At 43.9% G+C, this 19424-nt stretch overlaps 1 protein-coding gene across 2 annotated transcripts in view; it reads left to right on the top strand.

Moving 5' to 3' along the window:
- CHEK2 (checkpoint kinase 2) overlaps positions 1-17754 on the top strand; it is a 93774-nt gene extending 76020 nt beyond the window's left edge. The window contains exons 8-15 of one of the 2 annotated variants that reach the window (XM_006869195.1): positions 1617-1678; positions 5667-5766; positions 7430-7516; positions 8670-8833; positions 9042-9157; positions 10310-10395; positions 15238-15318; positions 17630-17754. In XM_006869195.1, coding sequence (XP_006869257.1) covers positions 1617-1678; positions 5667-5766; positions 7430-7516; positions 8670-8833; positions 9042-9157; positions 10310-10395; positions 15238-15318; positions 17630-17719 — 786 coding nt within the window. In that variant the 3' untranslated portion in view covers positions 17720-17754. The remainder of the gene's footprint in view (positions 1-1616; positions 1679-5666; positions 5767-7429; positions 7517-8669; positions 8834-9041; positions 9158-10309; positions 10396-15237; positions 15319-17629) is intronic. The other variant, XM_006869196.1, reaches the window with a different exon arrangement.
- Positions 17755-19424: the final 1670 nt, after the last annotated feature.

Here is a 19424-nt window from a genome sequence, read left to right as displayed (position 1 = left end):
TGCTTTTCCTACCTGTATGTTTCACCTCTCCCCTGTTGGAACCCCATTATCCTGAGTGTTGTATTTATCTTTTTTTAAAAACAACAACAAAAAACCCCACAAAAGCATATATACACGTATCTCTTTATAATACAGTGTTTTACTAAGCCTTATGAAAATGGCACCCTCCGTGATGAAGTCTTTTGTGCCTTGCCTTTTTCATTCAGCACTGTTTCCAGGATCCTCTGTGTACAGAGCAGTGATACATTTGATCTTGGACTGCTTAATTTGTTCTTGGACAGCCCATCCCTGGGGGGAAGGCACCCTGTGGAGTATCTTAATCAGAGCAGGAGGCATGATGAAACTTATTTTATAGAAAGTTCAATCACTTTGGTGAGACTTGCTACCCTTTTAAATGCCACTGTTGTCATCAGGTGCCATTGAGTTGATTCCAACTCCTAGTGACCCCATGTGATAGAGTGAAACTGCCTCCACAGGGTTTGCTTGGTTGTAAACTTTTCAAACAGATTACTAGGTCTTTCACCTATGGAGCTGCTGAGTGGGTTTGGACCTCTAACCTCTTGGTTTAGCAACTGAGCACTTAACCATTTGTACCCCCTAGGTACCTTCTTTTAAATGTGAAACCTAACATTCTTCCCTTCAATTCCCACAGAGCTATACTTCCTCTTTCCCCTGGGGCATGTCTCTGATGTAATCTCCAAATCTGTTACTTAACCCCAACCGCTAAGCGTATGGAAGCAAGGGTAGTGGTAGTTCAGCGACACAGTTCTTACTTTCCACTCAACCAGTTAGCTGCTTGTATGTTGCTTGGATACTGAACAGATTTCAGCAGAGCTTCCAGATGAAGACAAACTAGAAAAAAGACCTGGTGATCTATTTCCAAAGACCAGACACTGAAAACCGTCTGGATCACAGTGGTCCAGTCATAGGGATGTTATCCAACCAGGCATTGTTTTGTTCCATTGTGATTAGACTTCATTGTGATTCAGGCACTGACTACCAGCAGCTAAGAACAACCACCACCACTTCTGAACTTTATTGTTGAGCCTCTGTATTATGAAACAATAGGAGTGTGTTCTAGATAGAAAATTATAGTAATAAATATACATTTCGTACTGTACAATCCTGCTCTCCTTTACCCACAAGATTCCACTGCACATTTCATGTTGATCAGTGGTTGCAAATGATCAGATGTGTGTGTGTGAGTGTGTGATTTATCCCTCACATACATTCAGGTGTGCTTTGAGTTCTTGTAAAAGGAGAATGTCCCTCTTCCCTTACAAAAATGGAAGAATCTGTCACATGGGAGTCTCATTCCCCAACAGTCTTAGCTGCCTGGAGCTGAGTCACCCATTGTTTGAGGTCTGGTCTGCTTTTGTGAACTTACTTACAGGTTCCGTAGGCTGCTCTAGTGTACCTTGGCTCTCAGGCAGTGGGGAGGAGGACCCAGGAAGAGACCCCGTGTTCCCTCTTGGGCGTGTAAATGATGAACTTGACAGTGTCCCAAAGCCTGGTCTTGGGCTCCCTGACCCTCTAGGTGGATGTCCCCAGTCCCACACTATTGTGATTTCTCTCGGGAGATTCTCACCACTTCTCTTTTTTTCTTCTTTTTTCAGCCTTGCATCATCAAGATTAAAAACTTTTTTGATGCAGAAGATTATTATATTGTTTTGGAATTGTAAGTAGTAAACATTTCCATTTCCATTTCGATGCTTAAAAGCCACCAAAGATTCCAACACTTTCACTTTTTATCCTGAGGGTCCTCAGTGTACATATGTGGTGGCAGTGGGCCCACAGTGTGTGGGTGTGTGGGAGCACGGTAGGGAATTCACAGAAATTCTAAAATACCTGCAGTGTTTCTAAAAACAGGTGGCAGAGGGTTTCTGGACCCTGCGTCTGGAGTCTGAGGTCTGGGTTTGAAGGCTACATTGTAGGAACCAGGGGGTGCAAACAGTTAAGCACTTAGCTGTCCACTGAAAAGTTGGGGATTCCAGCCCACTTAGCTGCTCTGCAGGAGAAAGAGCTGGTGATCTGCTCCTGTAAAGAAACCTTATGAGGCAGTTCTACTCTGTTAGCATGTGGTTGCTATTACACTGAAATCGACTTGGAGGCAACCTGACAACAAGCTGTTCACTTGTGGGTGAGTTTATGTTACTTCTCTGAGTCTTGATTTCTTCCTGTTAAATGGGGATGTACTGACAGCATCACATGTGGGGTTGTGGTAAGTGTACTGGGCACACTCAGGTGCTCAACCAGGGGTAGTCTGTATTATCACTGAGTACACCTGTAGACGTTTTGGCCTAAGATCAAAGTCCCAAGTGGCCTGGTGGCACCTGAGCATCTTTCAGCTTCTCACTTTCCTTTGATGGCCATGAAGTCCTGTTTTACTTGGTGTGACCTGAAAGCTTTTCACGTCTTATTCCTGGAAAAGGTCCTTCTTGATGGCTGTTCACACATACATGTGCAGTGTTTCTGGGAGAACTATCATGGCAGCAAGGGAATATTTTGCTCTTGGTTGGCACATGGTGATTTTGCATGTTGATCATTAAGATTATTTAGTAAATCCTAGCTTTAGGAGAGATTGGGCCTTGTCATACTTATGGGAATATCTGTTGCTGTCAAATAGGAGATTATTGCTTGGCTTGATCTAATTAACATAGTTTATTAATGATAAAAATAACAATAGCTAATATATAAGCAGTCCTGGTAGCATAGCAGTTAAGCACTTGGCTTCTAATTGAATGGTTGGCACTTTGGATTCACCAGCCTCTCTGCAGGAGAAAGATGTGACCATCTGCTTCCACAGAGATTTACAGCTTTGGAAACCCTATGGGGGCAGTTCTCCTCTGTCCTACAGTATTGTTGAGTTAGACTCAAGATGATGGCAATGCGTTTTTGGTTTGGTGACACAATAATTAAGTGCTTGGTTGCTGCTTTAAAGTTCGGAGATTTTAACTCACCTTGCAATCCCCATGGAATAAAGACCTGGTCATCTGTGTCTGTAAAGATTACAGCCAATAAAACCCTGTGGGGCAGTTCTTGTTTGTCACATGGCTGCTATGTGTTGGGATTAACTTTCAGCACTTAACAACACCAGCAACAACAACGACAGCTAATAATTATTAAGCACTTACTCTGAGCTGAGTACTGCTGTGGTACAGTGAATTACTGAATATGGTCCTTCTGGCTATAGTCTTTGTGACTCTGGTGCCTTGAATTTACTTGATGTGTTTTTTCTATCCAAACAAAGTCTTCTTAATTCCCACCAAGTGATTGGGTGAAACCATGCAAATGAGGTACACAGGACTCTAAAGCTGGGATTGATTAGTTTTGCTCTCCAGTTAGGCATAAAGGAGCCATCTCAGAAACAGAGATGGAAAATCCCAGAACCATCAAGAAGGAAAAACATGAGTGAAATGAGAGAAACAGTGGACGGTGGAGGCAATGGTAGAGTGGTGGCATGGAGAGATGGAGCAGCTTTGAGCTGTAGACCCATGGACTGAGTAAAGCTGAGTGCCTATGGGCAGGAGATTGGTTTGCAGACTGTGTTCTATGGGCATTTACAGACTGACTAAAAGAACTTTGTAACACTTCCTGGAGCAGGACAGAGGCCAAGGGACCACCTGGCTGAGAGGCCAAAGACAAAAGTGAGGCTTAAAACGAACCATTCCAGGGGCAGACAGTGGGATTCTCACAATTACCAAAAAGAAGAAACAGGAGTGGAGTGTGCCCTTTGGACACAGGGTCCCTGCGCTGAGAACTCCTAGACCCAGGAGACAGAGGAAGCTGTTACACTGGAATGGTGTAAGATGAAAAGCCGTGGGTGGCAGAGAAGTGGTATCAGCAGAACCAGGATACTGGCGTGAGATGGCTCAGGGAGCTTCCTGTCCCACATAGTGAGAAAACTGAGTGCCTTTCTTGCTGGTTGGAGCTAGGCTGACCCACAGAGCTAGAGAGCTGAACACCTTTGAACTGAGACTTACTGGTTGAGTGAGGTGCCTCTGGGAAGTTCAGTGGAATGGATGAGCTTTGTAATGCTTAACCAATCAGGGCAGAGGCCAGCTGACTTAAGAGGTCTCAGGGGCCTAGAGGCCAAGGGCCACATTGAGGCCTGCCTTTGGGCATGGCTAAGAAGCTGTCCTTACCAAATAACTGTATCCGGAGTTGGTCCTGATCCTGAATTAACGTGTTACTTTCTGAATGAACTCCAAATTGGTTGCAGTGGCCTTACAGACTCATGCATATTGTGAGTTTATAGGGACATTGCAACAAATTTTTGAACCCAGCAGAAAAGTAGAGCGTGTAGTGGGAGGGATAGCTAGCTGGTGGCAGAATTGGTAAAGGCTGGAGGTCAGACCTCCACTTCCTAGGATTAATGTTGGCCTGATGATCTTCCTTCTTGCCCCTTATGAAGTTAGATGAAGAGGTCACACAATGACACTGGTGCCACGCTACTGTTTACAACTACTCTAAGCACTGTATGTGGATCATGTAACCATCACAACAGCTTTGTTGTTGTTGTTAGGTGCTTTTGAATTGGTTCCAACTCATAGTGACCCTATGTGCCACAGAACGAAACACTGCCTGGCCCGCCATCCTCACCCTCATTCCTATATTTGAGCCCATTGCTGCATCCATGGTGTCAGTTCATCTCATTGAGGGTCTTCCTCTTTGTTGCTGACCCTCTACTTTACCACGTCTTCTTGTTGTTGTTGTTAAGTGTCATTAAGTCAGTCCCAACTCATAGCAACCCAGTATAGGGTTTCCGAGGAGTGGCTGGTGGGTTTGAACAGCTGACCTTGTGGTTAGCAATCCAGTGCTTATCCTACAGAGCCACATCAGGGTTCCTACCAAGCCTTACAGGTAGGTTATTATTTTTAGCTCCATTTCAAGAAAAGAAGGCATTGAATATTCTTGCTGTTCCAGGTGCTTCATCTGCATCAATGATCCCTTAATCTTTATAACCACCATGGTATCATCCCTGTTTGTTAAGAGGCACAAATAAATTCTGAACCCCAAAACCAAACCCACTGCGTAGAGTTGACTCTTAAACATAGTGACAGTCTTGGGCAGAGTAGTACTGCCCCAGCAGGTTTCCAAGGCTGTATATCTTTATGGAAGCACACCTTTTGGGGTGGCTGGTGGGTTTGAGCTGCTGACCTTTTAGTTAGCTGCCAACTGCGTAAGCACTATGTTACCAGGGTTCCTCAAATAAACTTTGAGAGGCAAAATAGCTTGCCCTAAGCCACACAGCTGGGCAATGCTGGGATTGGTTTTCAGACCCCAGTTATCTGATTATAAGCTTACACGTCCTCTTTTGCATCAGCCTCTTATTCACCTGGGCTGCGTGTTAACACTCAGGTTCTGTGGCCTCACCCACCAGTCTGTTGGCTTCGACTTTCTAAAGCTCCCTGGTGATTTCAAAACTCACTGCACACTGTTTCTATGTCCTCTTGTTGTTTGATCTCTCCTAACAACATCAACAGTGGAGACATGTGCTTGTGGGTGAGGCATCTTAAGACATTGACCTTAAAACTAGGACTCAAGAGTGTGTGAAAATGGCCATTCCAGGCTTATTTTCCTCAATTTCTTGCATTTGTGTTTTATCATCTTCCATCCAAGTAAGTATCCCTCCTGGACCGAATTGCCTACTTTGTGTTTTTCAGGATGGAAGGAGGAGAGCTGTTTGACAGGGTGGTGGGGAACAGACGTCTGAAAGAAACTACCTGCAAACTCTATTTTTACCAGATGCTCCTGGCTGTCCAGGTAGAGAAGCCACTTGTTCTGTTGACAACCTGCTTTGTGTAAGAGGAATTACGGACGCCTTGTGTTAGGTGGAAATTGCAGAACTGTGGATAAAAATTCCAAGAGAAAGTCCATGTTCAGTTTTTTTCTTCATGGGGAATACACCCACCCTGTTTGACTCAGAGCTCTCTCTGTGAAGCTTAAAAGGGGATGAAAACAAATAATACACATCTCACTTTTCCTTTCTTTAGGTTGGACATGTTCCTGGAGGGATATTGTCTCTAGTTTGCCTGGTTTTTGTAGAAATTCTCTTTAGTTTTCAGGGGAGCTGGGAGGGACAGTTGGGTAGGCACAAGGGTCAGATTGTCATGTTGTGGCAATGATGGATGGGACAGTATTAGGTGTTTCTTTCATTTGTTGTTAAGTGCCATCGAGTCGATTCCGACTATAGCGACCCTATAAAGGGTTTCTGAGGAGTGGCTGGTGGATTTGAACCACTGACCTTGCAGTTCAAACTGACCTTGCGGTCCAGTGCTTATCCTATAGCGCTACACCAGGATTCCGTTCCTTTCCTAGGATTCTGCTAACTGTGCTAGGTAGGCAGGCAGGCCAGCTGCCTCCTTGTCTTAATTCAGTAACGGGGTTAGATGGGTGAAGGAATAGCTGGTGGAGTCCTGTTTCAAGGAACATTATTGTTTCTTAAACCAAAAACTTAAAAATTTTGTATTTTTATTATGGTGAAGAAATACACACACACACACTCTTTATTTTTTGAAAATTTTTATTGAGAATTGAATGAAAATTTACATAGAAGATCATCAGTTTTACATTACAAATCATACACTTAGTTTCATCTCAATGATTATAATCCCCTCCATGCAGCAACAGTTATCCCACTTCCTTCCTCCCTGTGCTTCCTGTTTTCTTTCCACCCTTCTTCCCATCCCTTCTCAACTTTGTCCTTAGCTAAATGTTGCCCCTTTGATCTTGAATATTTGACCATTTGATGGAGAGTACACCTTATTACCATGTTGCTGCCCCACCTCTCTACTGCTTGGGTGAAAACTTGGCCTTGAGGGTGAGTTCCATTCCAGACCTGGTTGAGGGCCATGGTCTTGGGTTCCTACAGCCTCTTGCTGATCCATAAGCCCAATATTTTTTTATATATCATAATTTTGACTTTTGTTTCACATTTTCCTTCACCCTGTCCAGGATCTTCTAATACTATTCTTTTCAGAGTAGTAGGTAGTAGTAGCAGGGCATCATCTAGTTCTTCTGGTCTCAGAGTCATGGTGACTGATGTTCACATTCTCCATTAGTCCACTGGCACCTAACAACAACAGCAACCCCTTTATCCAACAGCGAGCGTTCTGGGAATTTTGGGGACATGAGTATGAATAGCCTGTGTTACAGTCCAATCCAGAGACATGTGGTGCTGACTCTTGTCTCTAGCCACATACCTACTATCTACTGGGAGGGCTGTGCTCTGTAGGATAAGTACTGGACTTTGAGCCACAAGGCTGGTGGTTCAAACCCACTCTGTAGGAGAAAGATGAGACTTTCTACTCCCGAAAAGATTTGTAGTCTCAGAGACCCTCTACAGGGCTGCTATGAGTTGCAACCTACTTGACTACACTTAACAACAGCTCCATTAATTTAAGGCTCACACTTCCTTTCTGTATAGTACCTTCATGAAAATGGCATTATACATCGAGACTTAAAGCCAGAGAATGTTCTACTGTCATCACAAAAGGAGGACTGTCTTATAAAGGTAGGAGATTATATGTTGTGTGTAGCCATTCTAGTAGATTCTGTTCCAAAACTGCCCTCTTAATGATCAGATAAAAAATGAGAGCATAATGAGGTGGTTCTCATTTTTGTCAGTTACTTTTAGAGATCAGGTGGGATTGCTCCTGGCCAGATCCTCATGAGCATTTATTGTGTTCTGTTGTGTACCTGCCAGTCTTGTGCTCTGAGAAGGGAGAAGAGGAGTCTCGAGGGATGAATGAGCCATATTCCCCATATCGCTATATGACAGTATTACTTAAGAAGGGCTTCATTGTAGAATCTCCTGTGAAGATAAAATAATAATAATAATAATAAATACCCAGGCTCCACTTCTAGGAGCTCTGGTAGCATAGTGGTTATGAATTGGGCTGCTAACCTCAAGGTTGGCAGTTCGAAACTACCAACTGTTCCATGGGAGAAAGATGATGCTTTTTGCTTCCGTAAAGATTTGCAGCCTCAGAAACCCTGTACAGGGTCGCTGTGAGTCCAAGGTACTTAACAACAAGGCTCCACTTCAAACAACTTAAGTCAGAATTGCTAAGGTGGAAACCCTCGGAGTACTTGTGGCATAAGCATTAAGTTCTTGCCTGCTGACCAAAAGGGTTGGCGGTTTGAACCTACCCAGCTACTCCACAGGAATAAGACTTGGCAATCTGCTCTTATAAAGATTACAGCCAAGAAAAGCCTCTGAAACAGTTCTACTGTGCCACATGGAGTCACTGTGAGTAGTAGTAGTATCAAAGGAGGGATCCAGGTGTAAGTAGCTGTTCTGAGCTTTTCAGGTATTCTACTGTGCAGCCAAGGAAGAGCACTGTGGGTCTGAGAAAACTTATGCAAACTAATCAGAATTCTAGAGCATCTTTGTCTTTCCAAAAGTGTTGTTAATCCTTTTTAAAGTGACAGAGAGTGTAGGTAAGTTGGAATACTTAAGTTTTGAAGTTGCTTGACTCAGCAACCAAAATTAAGCAAAATTAACTCAAAATGCCTAAAACACAACAATGGACTTGTAGGTCCTGGATTAATGACTTGTCTGAACTGTACATTGGAAACTCATGGAGCCAGCGTGTGGTTTGGTGCTGGCAAACTATGTTAATTTCCATCACTTAAAAATGTCTCCCTTTTCTCCTTAATTTTAGATTACTGATTTCGGACAGTCCAAGATTTTGGGGGAGACCTCTCTCATGCGAACACTTTGTGGGACCCCCACCTACTTGGCTCCCGAGGTTCTTGTTTCCTTAGGGACTGCTGGGTATAACCGTGCTGTGGACTGCTGGAGTTTAGGAGTTATTCTTTTTATTTGGTAAGAAAAGTTTCATTGCTTCAGAGCCTGGTTGGAGGTAAATAAGATGTGTCCAGGTAGAGAGCGTGTGTCTAATTTAAGTCATCTTTGACCACTGACCTAAAGAAAACGATGATTTTTCATGAAGCTGAAAAAGAAATCTGTGTATCCCAATGCCACTGAGAATGCCTCTTGATTTATTTTCCTTTTTCTCTCTACCGATATTAAGCCTTAGTGGGTATCCACCTTTCTCTGAGCATAAGACTCAAGTGTCACTGAAGGATCAGATCACCAGTGGAAAATACAACTTCATTCCTGAAGTCTGGGCAGAGGTCTCAGAGAAGGGTATGGATACAGAAGGGTTAAGAATTTTTGGTTTGCCAAAATGTGTGTGTGTGCTTTGGTGAGAGTTTCTTTTCAAGTCTAGTGATGTTTTCTCCTGTCAATTCTGTTCTCCTTTTCTGTTGTTAGTTTTGCACCATTTGAGAGGCAGATGAAGATTTTAAGAGCTAAGCTACAGAGCCAGGCTGAACTGGGCTTATTAATTCCTGGATCTGCCACTTCCTAGCAGTGTGAACTGGGGCAAGTTACTTAACCTCTCTGAGTCTCCATTTCCTTATTTGTAAAAGGGTCTCAATAACCTCTACTGCTAAAGGTTTCCATAAAGGTTACGTGCGAGGAAGCCTGGTGTTGCAGTGCTTAAGTGCTAGGCTGCCAACTGAAAGATTGGTAGTTATAATCCATTCAGTGGATTGGCAGGAAAGCACCTGTAAAGGTAACAGCTAAGAAAACTATGGGGCATGTCTACTCTGTCTCATGGGCTCAGCTGGAAGGAACCTAGCAATAACTGTAATGTACACAAAACCCTGATAGCTATTAAATAAAGCACCCAATATGAACTAACTGGTAGTTACAAGGCTATCTTTATGTAAACACAGAAAAGCTGAAATAATTTGTGTTTTATAAGTTTAAATGGAAACATTATAGTTCTTAGAAGAGAAAAGTGGTTAGCTACTTTTAGTATTACCAAGTACAGTCACATAGATGATTGTATTAAATATCAGAGGGGTGTATTTCAGGGTAGCGATTGTTACAATATACAAGCCACCTTCCAGTTGTTCTTGCTGAGCAGTCAAGCTTTATTTCTGACAAACCTGCTGTTCTGGGAGCTGAGGGACTCTCATCACTAGGCTCTGGGTCTCAGGGAGAGTTTGCTAAGCAGTTTGAATATCTTAGAAATGGGTGGAAGTTCAGCTTTAATTCTTTGCACTTGAGGCCAGCTACAGAGTGGGAACAGAGAGCCAAGAGGTTGTGAAGTTCCAATGCACTGACAAATGAAGTGAGAATTAGGGGCCTTGCTTGCTTCCGTGACATTCTCAGACACGCCCATCCTCCCCCCACCCCATGTTGGCCTGTGCTTTTGACGTCCTTTCATATTGCTGTCTTAATGTATTTCTCCTTTGCACTGTCTTTAGCCCAATTATCTTGTTGCTTTAGCTCTGGACCTCGTCAAGAAGTTGTTGGTAGTGGACCCCAAGGCACGTTTTACAACAGAAGAAGCCTTAAGACACCCGTGGCTTCAGGTGAGTGTGGGGCAGTGCCCACTAGCCTAAAGCACAAGGGGTGATTTGTGCGCCTGGCAGTGTGCTCAAGAGAAGATGGAAACGTTTGATTTGTTGGGTCTATTTGATGTTTGAGTTTGAGCTTTGAGGGTGTGATGTATGTATAGGTGTGCGTTTGTGTCATCGTTGGTGTTTGCTGTTATCATTCAGTGTAATTGAATCAATTTTGATTCATAGCAACCTCATATGACAGAGTAGAACTGGCCCATGGGGCTTTATGCTGTAATCTTGACTGAAGTAGCCCTGGTATTACAGTGGTTGAGAGCTCGGTGGTTTGAACCCACCAGCTGCTCTGCGGGAGAAAGAGGTGATGGTCTGCTTCGGTAAAGATTTGCAACCATGGAAACCCAGTAGGGCAGTTCTACTCTATCTTAGAGGGTTGCTATGAGTCGGAGTGACTCAGTGGTAACCCGGGAATCTAAGGTGTCAGATCGTTAGGTCTTTCTCCCACAGTGCTGTTGTGTAGATTCAAATTACTAACCTTTTGGTGTCAACCAGAGCTCTCTTGTGTGTGTTTGCTTAGCGGGCTGCAAACTCTTGGGCACTGCATAAAGATTTACAATCTCAGAAATCCTATAGAGTTGCTATGAGTTGGAATTGACTCTATGGCCATGGGAATTTTGCATTCCTCTTGCTTGGATGGATCCATTTACTTGGTGGCCTGCCCTTGTTCCATTTGGCTGCCCTGGGTATGCACTTTGGCTCTGTTCCTTTAAGAGTTTGTATTTCTCTCTGCCCAGCTGCCGCCAGGTGGGGATGAGCTGTGATCTAGCCATCTTTCATCTTCATTCAGGGAAACGGGTGGACAAGGAGAAGGGCAGCTTCCTGGCGGGGGGAATCTGCTATTTCTCAAGTGCCAGTGATTGGCATAGAAGGTCCCATTTCTTGTTCACAGTCTTGTAAGCATGCCGTTAGTGCAGGTGCCTTCATGTCTGCATTACCCCTCATCCTACTGGGATTATAACTGTGGTCAGGTTGTATGTTATATGTTGATCTTCTTTGCATTGTCACCTGGAGTCTTTTGTGGCTCTGTTGGGCTAATCTTTGGTTTTGGAATTAGCTAGAGCATCAGACAGATATTCTGATGGATGGCTGACCTTCTGTTAGCTGCAGTTTCATCTAGCAGGGTCATGCTCATTTCTATGAATTTTCTAGGCAGATACTTGGAAATGCCTAGAGACTACTCCTCTGAACACATTGGTCCAGGAGCTCCTCAGTGGATCCAGCCTTAGCACCCTGCCTTCAGGGTTCTGGGAAGGCTGTCCCCATTCTCAAGTAGCCTTGGTAGTGCAGTAGGTTAAGCATTGAGCTGTTAACTGCTAGGCTGGTGGTTCGGACCCATTAGCTGCTCTAGGGGGAGACAGATGAGGCTGTCCACTCTCCAAGATTGACAGCCTGGAAAAAGCCCTAAGGAGGAGCAGTTCTACTCTGTTCTACAAGGTCACTATGGGTCAGAATTGATGGCAACGGGGGGGGGGGTGAGGCGGACGGGAATGGAGTCCCCCTTCTCTCTCCCAACCATTCGTACCTAACAGTCTTGCGCAAGCCAGCTCAGGTTGAGAAACAACAAATCCTTAAGAGAAAAGAATGAAAGAAAAAAGGTGACAGCTATGCTCGTATGTGTTTGGGATGTTGCCCTGGAAACAGCACTCCTCACTGGAGAAATCTGTCAAATGATTTAGTACTTAATAGACCACACAGATTTGCAACAGCAGCAGGCCCCAGGAGACAAGGAGTTTGGAAACAAAAGGGTGCCTTTGCGTGTGGGGGTTTCATTTTGATGAAAAGGAGAAACCTATCTCTTGGCTCGTAATGTGTCCTAGGACACATTATTCTCAGGGGGCCACACAGGGGGCCTGAGGAGGAGCTGGAGCTTGTTTGCTGTTAGGCCCCAGGCCCGGGATCTGCCTCAGCCCAAATCTGGCAAACACCCATAGCCTAGTTTTTGTATAAAAGAAAACTGTTACGAGCAACTGAGGACAAGGTAGAGTTCAATCCTGCCACGGGGGTCTCGCTTGAACCTTTTTTGTCCTTTGGCAGCACAAAGTAGAGCAAACACTGAGCATAGGGGTTTGGATTGTCTGTTTCAGATGTCACCCACTGATAATTTTGATTTTATATGGGGAAGACTTAGTGTTTGGGAAGAAATAAAGGGGTTTTATGGGCCTGGAAGTGGACTGGGCCATGGGGATGTGGGTTCTATCTCTGTTTGATCATTAAGAGACTATCCCATTTGGAGAGTGTTCCTCATGCCCATTTTTTGCCTCAAGTTCGTTGTCTGAAGTTGAACGTTTGTTTCTGCTCACTTTCCAAAAAGGTATCAGCTCAAAGGAAGGATATTTATAGAACCATATTTATCTTTGCAAGTCGAGCTGCTAACTTCAAGGTTAGCAGTTCAAAACTACCAGCGGTTCTGTGGGAGAAAGATGAGGTTTTCTGCTCCCATAAAGATTTACAGCCTTTGGAAACCCTTTGCAGGGTCACTGTGAGTTGGAATTGACTCCACAGGACACCACCACCATGTGACTATTTAATATTGTTGATAACTGATGACTAGCCCTGAATAATGGTCAGTACTGTTGGGCAGCACTAAATGGCTGTCATGTCGAGGACTTGTAAGCCTCGTGCCGTTTATCCATCGTCACTCCTTCAGAAGAAGACAGTTAAGGAGTTTGTGTGCTAAGCACTATTGGTACTATGGCTCGGGGAGACGAGCGTGGCCTCAGTGATGACAGTGTAGTGTGATACCTGTGGGACAGGGAGATGCAGGCTAGGAGGATTCCCCAGGATGAGGTGGGGCTTCAGGTACCCACAGGTTCCCACAGTGTTAAGTCTCCCAGACCAGAGTGGCATGGGCATGACATGGGAGTAGGTAGGTCATCATTGATGGAATTCATGTGATATGGGGGCCCCTGTACCTATCATAGGAGCCCTGGTGGCTCTATGGTTTAGCTGTTAGGTTGCTAACCACAAGCTTGGTGGATCAAAGCCAACGGCCATACTGCAGGAGAAAGACAAGGCTGTCTGTTCCTATAGAGACTTATAGTCTCAGAAACGATGAGAGGGTTGCTATGAGTTGGACTCAACTGTGTGGCTGTGGGTGTTTTGGTTGGTCTGTTATGGAGCACTGGTGGCACAGTGGTCAAGCACTCAGCTGCTAACCAAAAGGCTTGTGGTTTGGACCCACCACTCCCTTTGCAGGAGAAAGATGTGGCAGTGTGCAAGCCTCAGAACACTATGGGTAGTCTGCTCTGTCCTATAGGGTGGCTGTGAGTAATTATAGACTCAGTGGCAATAGGTTGTGTGTGTGTGTTTGTGTTTGGCATTTAAAGGTATTCAAGAAATATGTGTTCACTTAATGAGGTGAGTAGGCAGGAAGGCAAGAGGGTACTCTTGGGAAGGCTGTGGCTGGAGCAGCTTTTAGGGGAAGGTAGGGGTGGGTGGCCTTTGAGAGGGACACTGCTTGAGAAGTGAGCCCCTAAGGCTGTGGGCGAATATGCTCTGGAACCCTGACCAGCTTGGTAGCTTAAAAATGAGCAATGGCTCAGAGTGATTGAGGAAAGGGAGCCTAGCTACAAAGAGACAGGAGCTTGTTCTTCATCCTCTAGCAAATGATATAGTTGGAGGCCTCTGCTCCTATTTGCTCCTGACTGCCACCCTTGGTGCATTTGACTTGGAGGGTGAGAGGGGAGAAAGGACAGGGAGTGGGGAGGGATGCCTTGGAGTTAGACTGCTCTGGCATTGAGTTCTGCTTGTGAGTGGTCCAGCTGGGATTCTGGCTGGTCCCCAAGCCTTCGTGAAGTTACCTCCCAAGGCTCCCTCCCAAGGCTTCCAAATCCCTGAACCCTGTAGAAGTGAGTGAACACCTGGGAAAGTTCCCCTCCCCTACTTCCCTCTCCTGCACCCCGAACCATCTGTCAAGTCCTGACCTATGGATTTGTCTCTGCCCTCATTGGCCCTGAGCTCTGAGAGATGGTAGACTTGAAGGCCTTCTGGTAACTCTTATGGTACCTGCTTTGTCAGGATGGTCTGGTGAACTGGCCTCATTTGTTGATAGAAGGTGGGGTCTCCTGGAGGGATTAGGGAGCTAGCTGCTTGGAGCCAGCCCCAGTGAGGACTGAGTCAGCCCCACCCCTGGCCTCCTGATTGCTGCCCATTCTCAGGACCCAGGGCACTGAGGGCTGTGGTTCCCTGACCCACTGGCTGCTCTTAGGCATGGGGTTTGATTCAACCAGTGGTGAAAGAGTATTGACTGATGCTTAGATGACAAGACAGGCTCTAGGAATACAGAGGCAAGCAATGTCTTTGGAGTTTTTATTGTGAATTGAGTGATGGTTTACATGGGAGAACATCAGTTTTACACTCTTTGTTTCATTGCAATGATTACAGTCCTCTCCGTACATCATCATTCAACAGTATTTGCTTCTATTCCCCCTGTTTTTTTTTTTGTTTTGTTTTGTTTTTTTTGAGGGATGTATACAAAAACACTCAGGAATATATAATAATTTAAACAACCAAAGGGCACATCCTGCAAGCCTACCTCCTGGCTGCCAACACACAGTCTTTCTCTTCCCATGAGTCTAGAGTCCTCAGTTGCTCTCTCTCCATGTCCTCATCTGTGCCTCTGTCTCTGCTGTCACTGCTTCTCTGGATAGGGTCCCACATTAAGGGAATGCTTCTTGATGGGTAGACCCAGCATATTGGTCCTCCTCCTTGCTTCTAAGGACTGGGCGCCCTAGTCCTGTTGTTGTCCAAGCTGTCTCTCCCTTACACAGCTTACTTATATTTTTAAATTCTTCACAGGATGAGGGCATGAAGAGAAAGTTTCAAGAACTGCTTTTGGAGGAAAATAAATCAACAGCTGTAACCCAGATCCCAACCCAGGTATTTCGTGGTTAACTATAGATTACGTATAAAGAGAGAATCCTTGCGTAGAGCAAATGGTTAATGCGCTTGGCTGCTGACTCAAAGATAAGAAGTTCAGACTACCCACAGACACCTCAGGAGAAAGGTCAGATGATTTACTTCTGGAAAAATCGACCATTGAGAGCACTGCAGAGCACAGTTCTACTGCAGAGCACAGTTCTACTCCAACACACAAGGGGTCAACATGAATTAGAGTCAACTTGAGGCCAACTGGTATGTGGTTGCATTTTGTTCTTCCAGGCAGGAGACCTGGTTCAATTTTCAGCCAGAGTACCTTGTGCTTAGCGACTACCCACTTGTAGTGGAGGTTTGCATATTTTGATGTTCAACAGGTTTCAGTGGAATTTCCAGACTAAGATGGACTAGGAAGAAACACCTGGAGGTCTACCTCCAAAAATCAACCAGTGAAAACCCTATAGGTCACAACAATCTTATCCCTAATCAACTGTGGGGATGGTGCAGGACCAGCAGCTTTTGGTTCTGTTGTGAATGAGGTTGCCACCAGTCTGAACAAGAAGAGGGCAGCTAACAACAACAAAGTATAATAAAAGAGATGATGTAGTTCACAACTAAGATGAGCTTGAAATGCTCCTTTGTAGCAATTGTTACATTCTTAGGAATGTTGTAGAAGATACTTTGTTTCAACAGATCTATTCTAGCACCCTTAGAAGATTTTGAAGAGATGGACTGCATTTTCATAATGTACTAGAGGATCTCTCTGGAGTCCTGCTATGGGTTATCCTACAGATAAGCACTAGACCACAAGGTTGGTTTGAACCTCAGGGTCAACATTTCAAACTAACTGCTCCTCAAAAACCATAAGGTTGGCAATTCAAACCCACCAGCTGCTCGAGAAAAAGATGAGGCTTTCTGCTCTGGTAAAGATGTAATAGCCCTGGAAACCTTATACAGGGTCACTATGACATGGAATTGACTCACTAGCAGTGATTTGGGTTTTTTTTCAAAGGGGGGCGGGTGATGAGAGAAATGTAGGAATTGTCAATTAAGAGGGCCCAAATTTATGTTTGTTGAAAAATTTAAAGTTTTGGCAAGCAGTTATGGATTATAAGTGTGTTCCTCTTATGTTATTTATAAGTGTAAGTTGTTAGATGCCATTAAGCTAATTTCAATCATAGTAACTCAATGTGAGAGTAGAACTGCCCCATTGAGTTCGCTAGGCTATACTCTTTATGGAAGCAGATTACCACCAGATCTTTCTCCCAAGGAGCCAGATGGGTGGGTTCAAACTGCCATGGTTTGGGTTCACAGATGAGTGCTTTCTTGTTGCACTACCAGGACATCTTAACTATGAGTTGTTGTTAGATGATGTTGAATTGATTCTGTTTCATAGCAACCCTATGCCCAAGGAAGAATGAAACACTGCCTGGTCCTGTACCATCCTTACAATTGTTACGTTTGAGCCCACTGTTGCTACTACTGTGTCAGTCCATCCCATTGAGGATTTTCTCTTTTTTGCTGACCTCCACTTTACCAAGCATGGTGTCCTTCTCCAGAGACTGGTCCCTCCTGACAATGTGTCCGGCCTTCTTTGTGTGAATGACCACCACCTCCTCCTAGTTTTATAAATAGGAAAACATGTACAGAAATGATTATATATTCCCACAAAAGAATCAAACTGGGGGCTTCCAGTGAGAGATATTTGTTGTTGTTACATGCCGTGGAGTTCATTCCAACTCATAGTGACCCTTTATAGGGTTTCTGAGGAGCAACTGGTGGGTTTGAACCTCCATTTGTGCTTATCCTACAGCACCACAACAGGACTCTGTGAGAGTTGGTGATGTTTTTATTAAGTGTTGTCAAGTTGGTACTCATAGCGAACCTGTGTAATTACAATAAACAAACTGAACAAAAAATCAGAGGAATGACTGGTGAGTTTGAACTAACAGTTCAACCAACTTTGCAGACCAGTGCTTATCCTACAGCGCCACACCAGGACTCCCCGTGAGATGTTTAACAGTTCTTTTAAACTTCATGATTTAAGACCAAGAGGAGGCTGGCTAAAATGCTGCTTTCAGTATACATCATTGAATAGTCAGAAACTCCAAGGAACAGAAATGTCCATTGGATAAACATGTCCAGATTGCAGGGGTGGGGTATGAATTTAAATGTTATGTCAAAAGGTAATTCTTGTATTGAAGTTCCCCATGAAATACTCAAAATTAACTGGAAGCATATTGGGAATATTCATTAATCTTCCAGAAGCCAATGATTTTCTTTTAATCATTGTTCCCTTGTCCTTTATTTCTAGCCTTCCACCAGTCAAAAGCGACCCCTGGAAGGGGAAACAGAGGATGTTGACGCTCCAAAGCGCCTGGCTGTGTATGCTGCAGTCTCCTGAGCACTGTGGTGTGAACAGTGAAAGAATGTACCTTCATGAGTTTTGCTGCTGCCAATTTCTTTCCACTGTTATTACACGGTTGTGATGATTTGGAATCAACTGAATGACAGTGGGTTTTTTTGTGGGTTTTTTGTTGTTTATTATAATTATGATGAAAATTGTTTTTCCCCAATCATTGATATACAATTAAAACCATAATGGAATGTGGGATTTGTGCTACTGCTTGATGAACAGAATGAGACATCGTCAGCTCTAGAGTCGTGTTTCTGTTGCTTTCCTTTGAAGTTGTTGTGTGCCTTGTATATGACACTCTGCCTTGGCTGTTACTGGACAATTCTCAGGATATGGCTCTGTCTCAGCCTGGAAGAGCTGCATACAAATACTGAAGATCCTTTAGAAGATGACAGGGAAAGGGGTGCAGCAAGATTGGGGTGGACTTTGTAGATAGTGGTTGGCTGCTTGAGTCCTCTCTAGGCAGCAGTTCCCAGAGGTCAGTTTTATATTCTCCTCTTTTTCACCCTCATGAAGATACAGGTCCTCAGTGTTTGAAACCTGGGGGCCACTAACTTGTGAAATTCAGAATTTTTCCAATTTTAGAAAGAAGACATGCCTTGTATGTGCATCAAGTATAACACCCCTAGCAGAGTCCTGTAAATAGTATTAATGTGTAACCAAACGAATTTGAAGAAGAATGGCATCACATTCATTGTAAAAATATAAAAGGATTTCAAGGTCTGTCTTGAAGTACAGTGCTGTTGGCTGTAGGATAATATCCACATGCTTACAAGAAAGACCATTTAATACAACTTTTTTTTGTTTTTCAAATTTTCTATGTCTTTATTGAATTTTTTTTTTAAGGTTTTTATAGTGGATTGAGTGAAAGTTTACAGGGCAGATCAGTTTTACAATCAACAAATCATATACCTTGTTTCATTACAGTGATTATAATCCCCTCCATGTACCGTCAGTTAACAGTATTTCTTTCTATTCACTTTAGCTTTTAAAAACAAAGCATAACAAAAACTCAGGCATATATAATAATTTCCATCTCCAAAGGGCACATTCTACAAGTCTGCCTCCTGGCCACCAACTCTGAGACCCTCTCTTCCCATGAATCTTGAGTCCTCAGCCGCTCCCCCTCTCCATGACCCCATCTCTGCTTCCATCTCTGGCTTCACTGCTTCTCTGGATAAGGCCCTGCATTCTGCTTGTACTATTCTCCCTTGATGGTCCTAGGGTCCTCTGTTTCTAGATTATAAGATTAACCACTCCCCTGTTTTTGTTACAAAACTTCTACCTTTACAATTGTGACAGTCGCAATTAGTCACAATAACAATTATTCACTATTGAATCATACAAATCTTATCCCCATCTCTTTTCAGCAGATCCATCCAGACAACATGAAAACTATTCAGTGGGGACTTTTTCTTTTCCCCATATTTTTTAACTAAACTCCATCATGAAACCTTGTAAGCCAGTCACTTCATGCCTTTATCACCCCCTCATTTTAGGTATCCAATGTCTAAGTTGCCCATCCCTATCTACCCTGTGTACAGAGGGGATAGCATTGATACTTGATGTAAAGACTCCTTCCCTCTCTGTTGGTATTTAGAGTTACTACCTCCATGAGTATAGGTCAGGTTCATCAAATTGTAGCAATTTACCCTTGTTTCCTTTATCAAAAATTGTTGTGTTGGTGGGTTTT

The sequence above is a fragment of the Chrysochloris asiatica genome, unplaced genomic scaffold, assembly GCF_000296735.1.
Source record: "Chrysochloris asiatica unplaced genomic scaffold, ChrAsi1.0 scaffold00128, whole genome shotgun sequence".
In the NCBI taxonomy this organism is placed as follows: Eukaryota; Metazoa; Chordata; class Mammalia; order Afrosoricida; family Chrysochloridae; genus Chrysochloris; species Chrysochloris asiatica.
The sequence above is the reverse complement of the archived record's forward strand: the minus strand, read 5'-3'. Positions and strand labels throughout refer to the sequence as shown.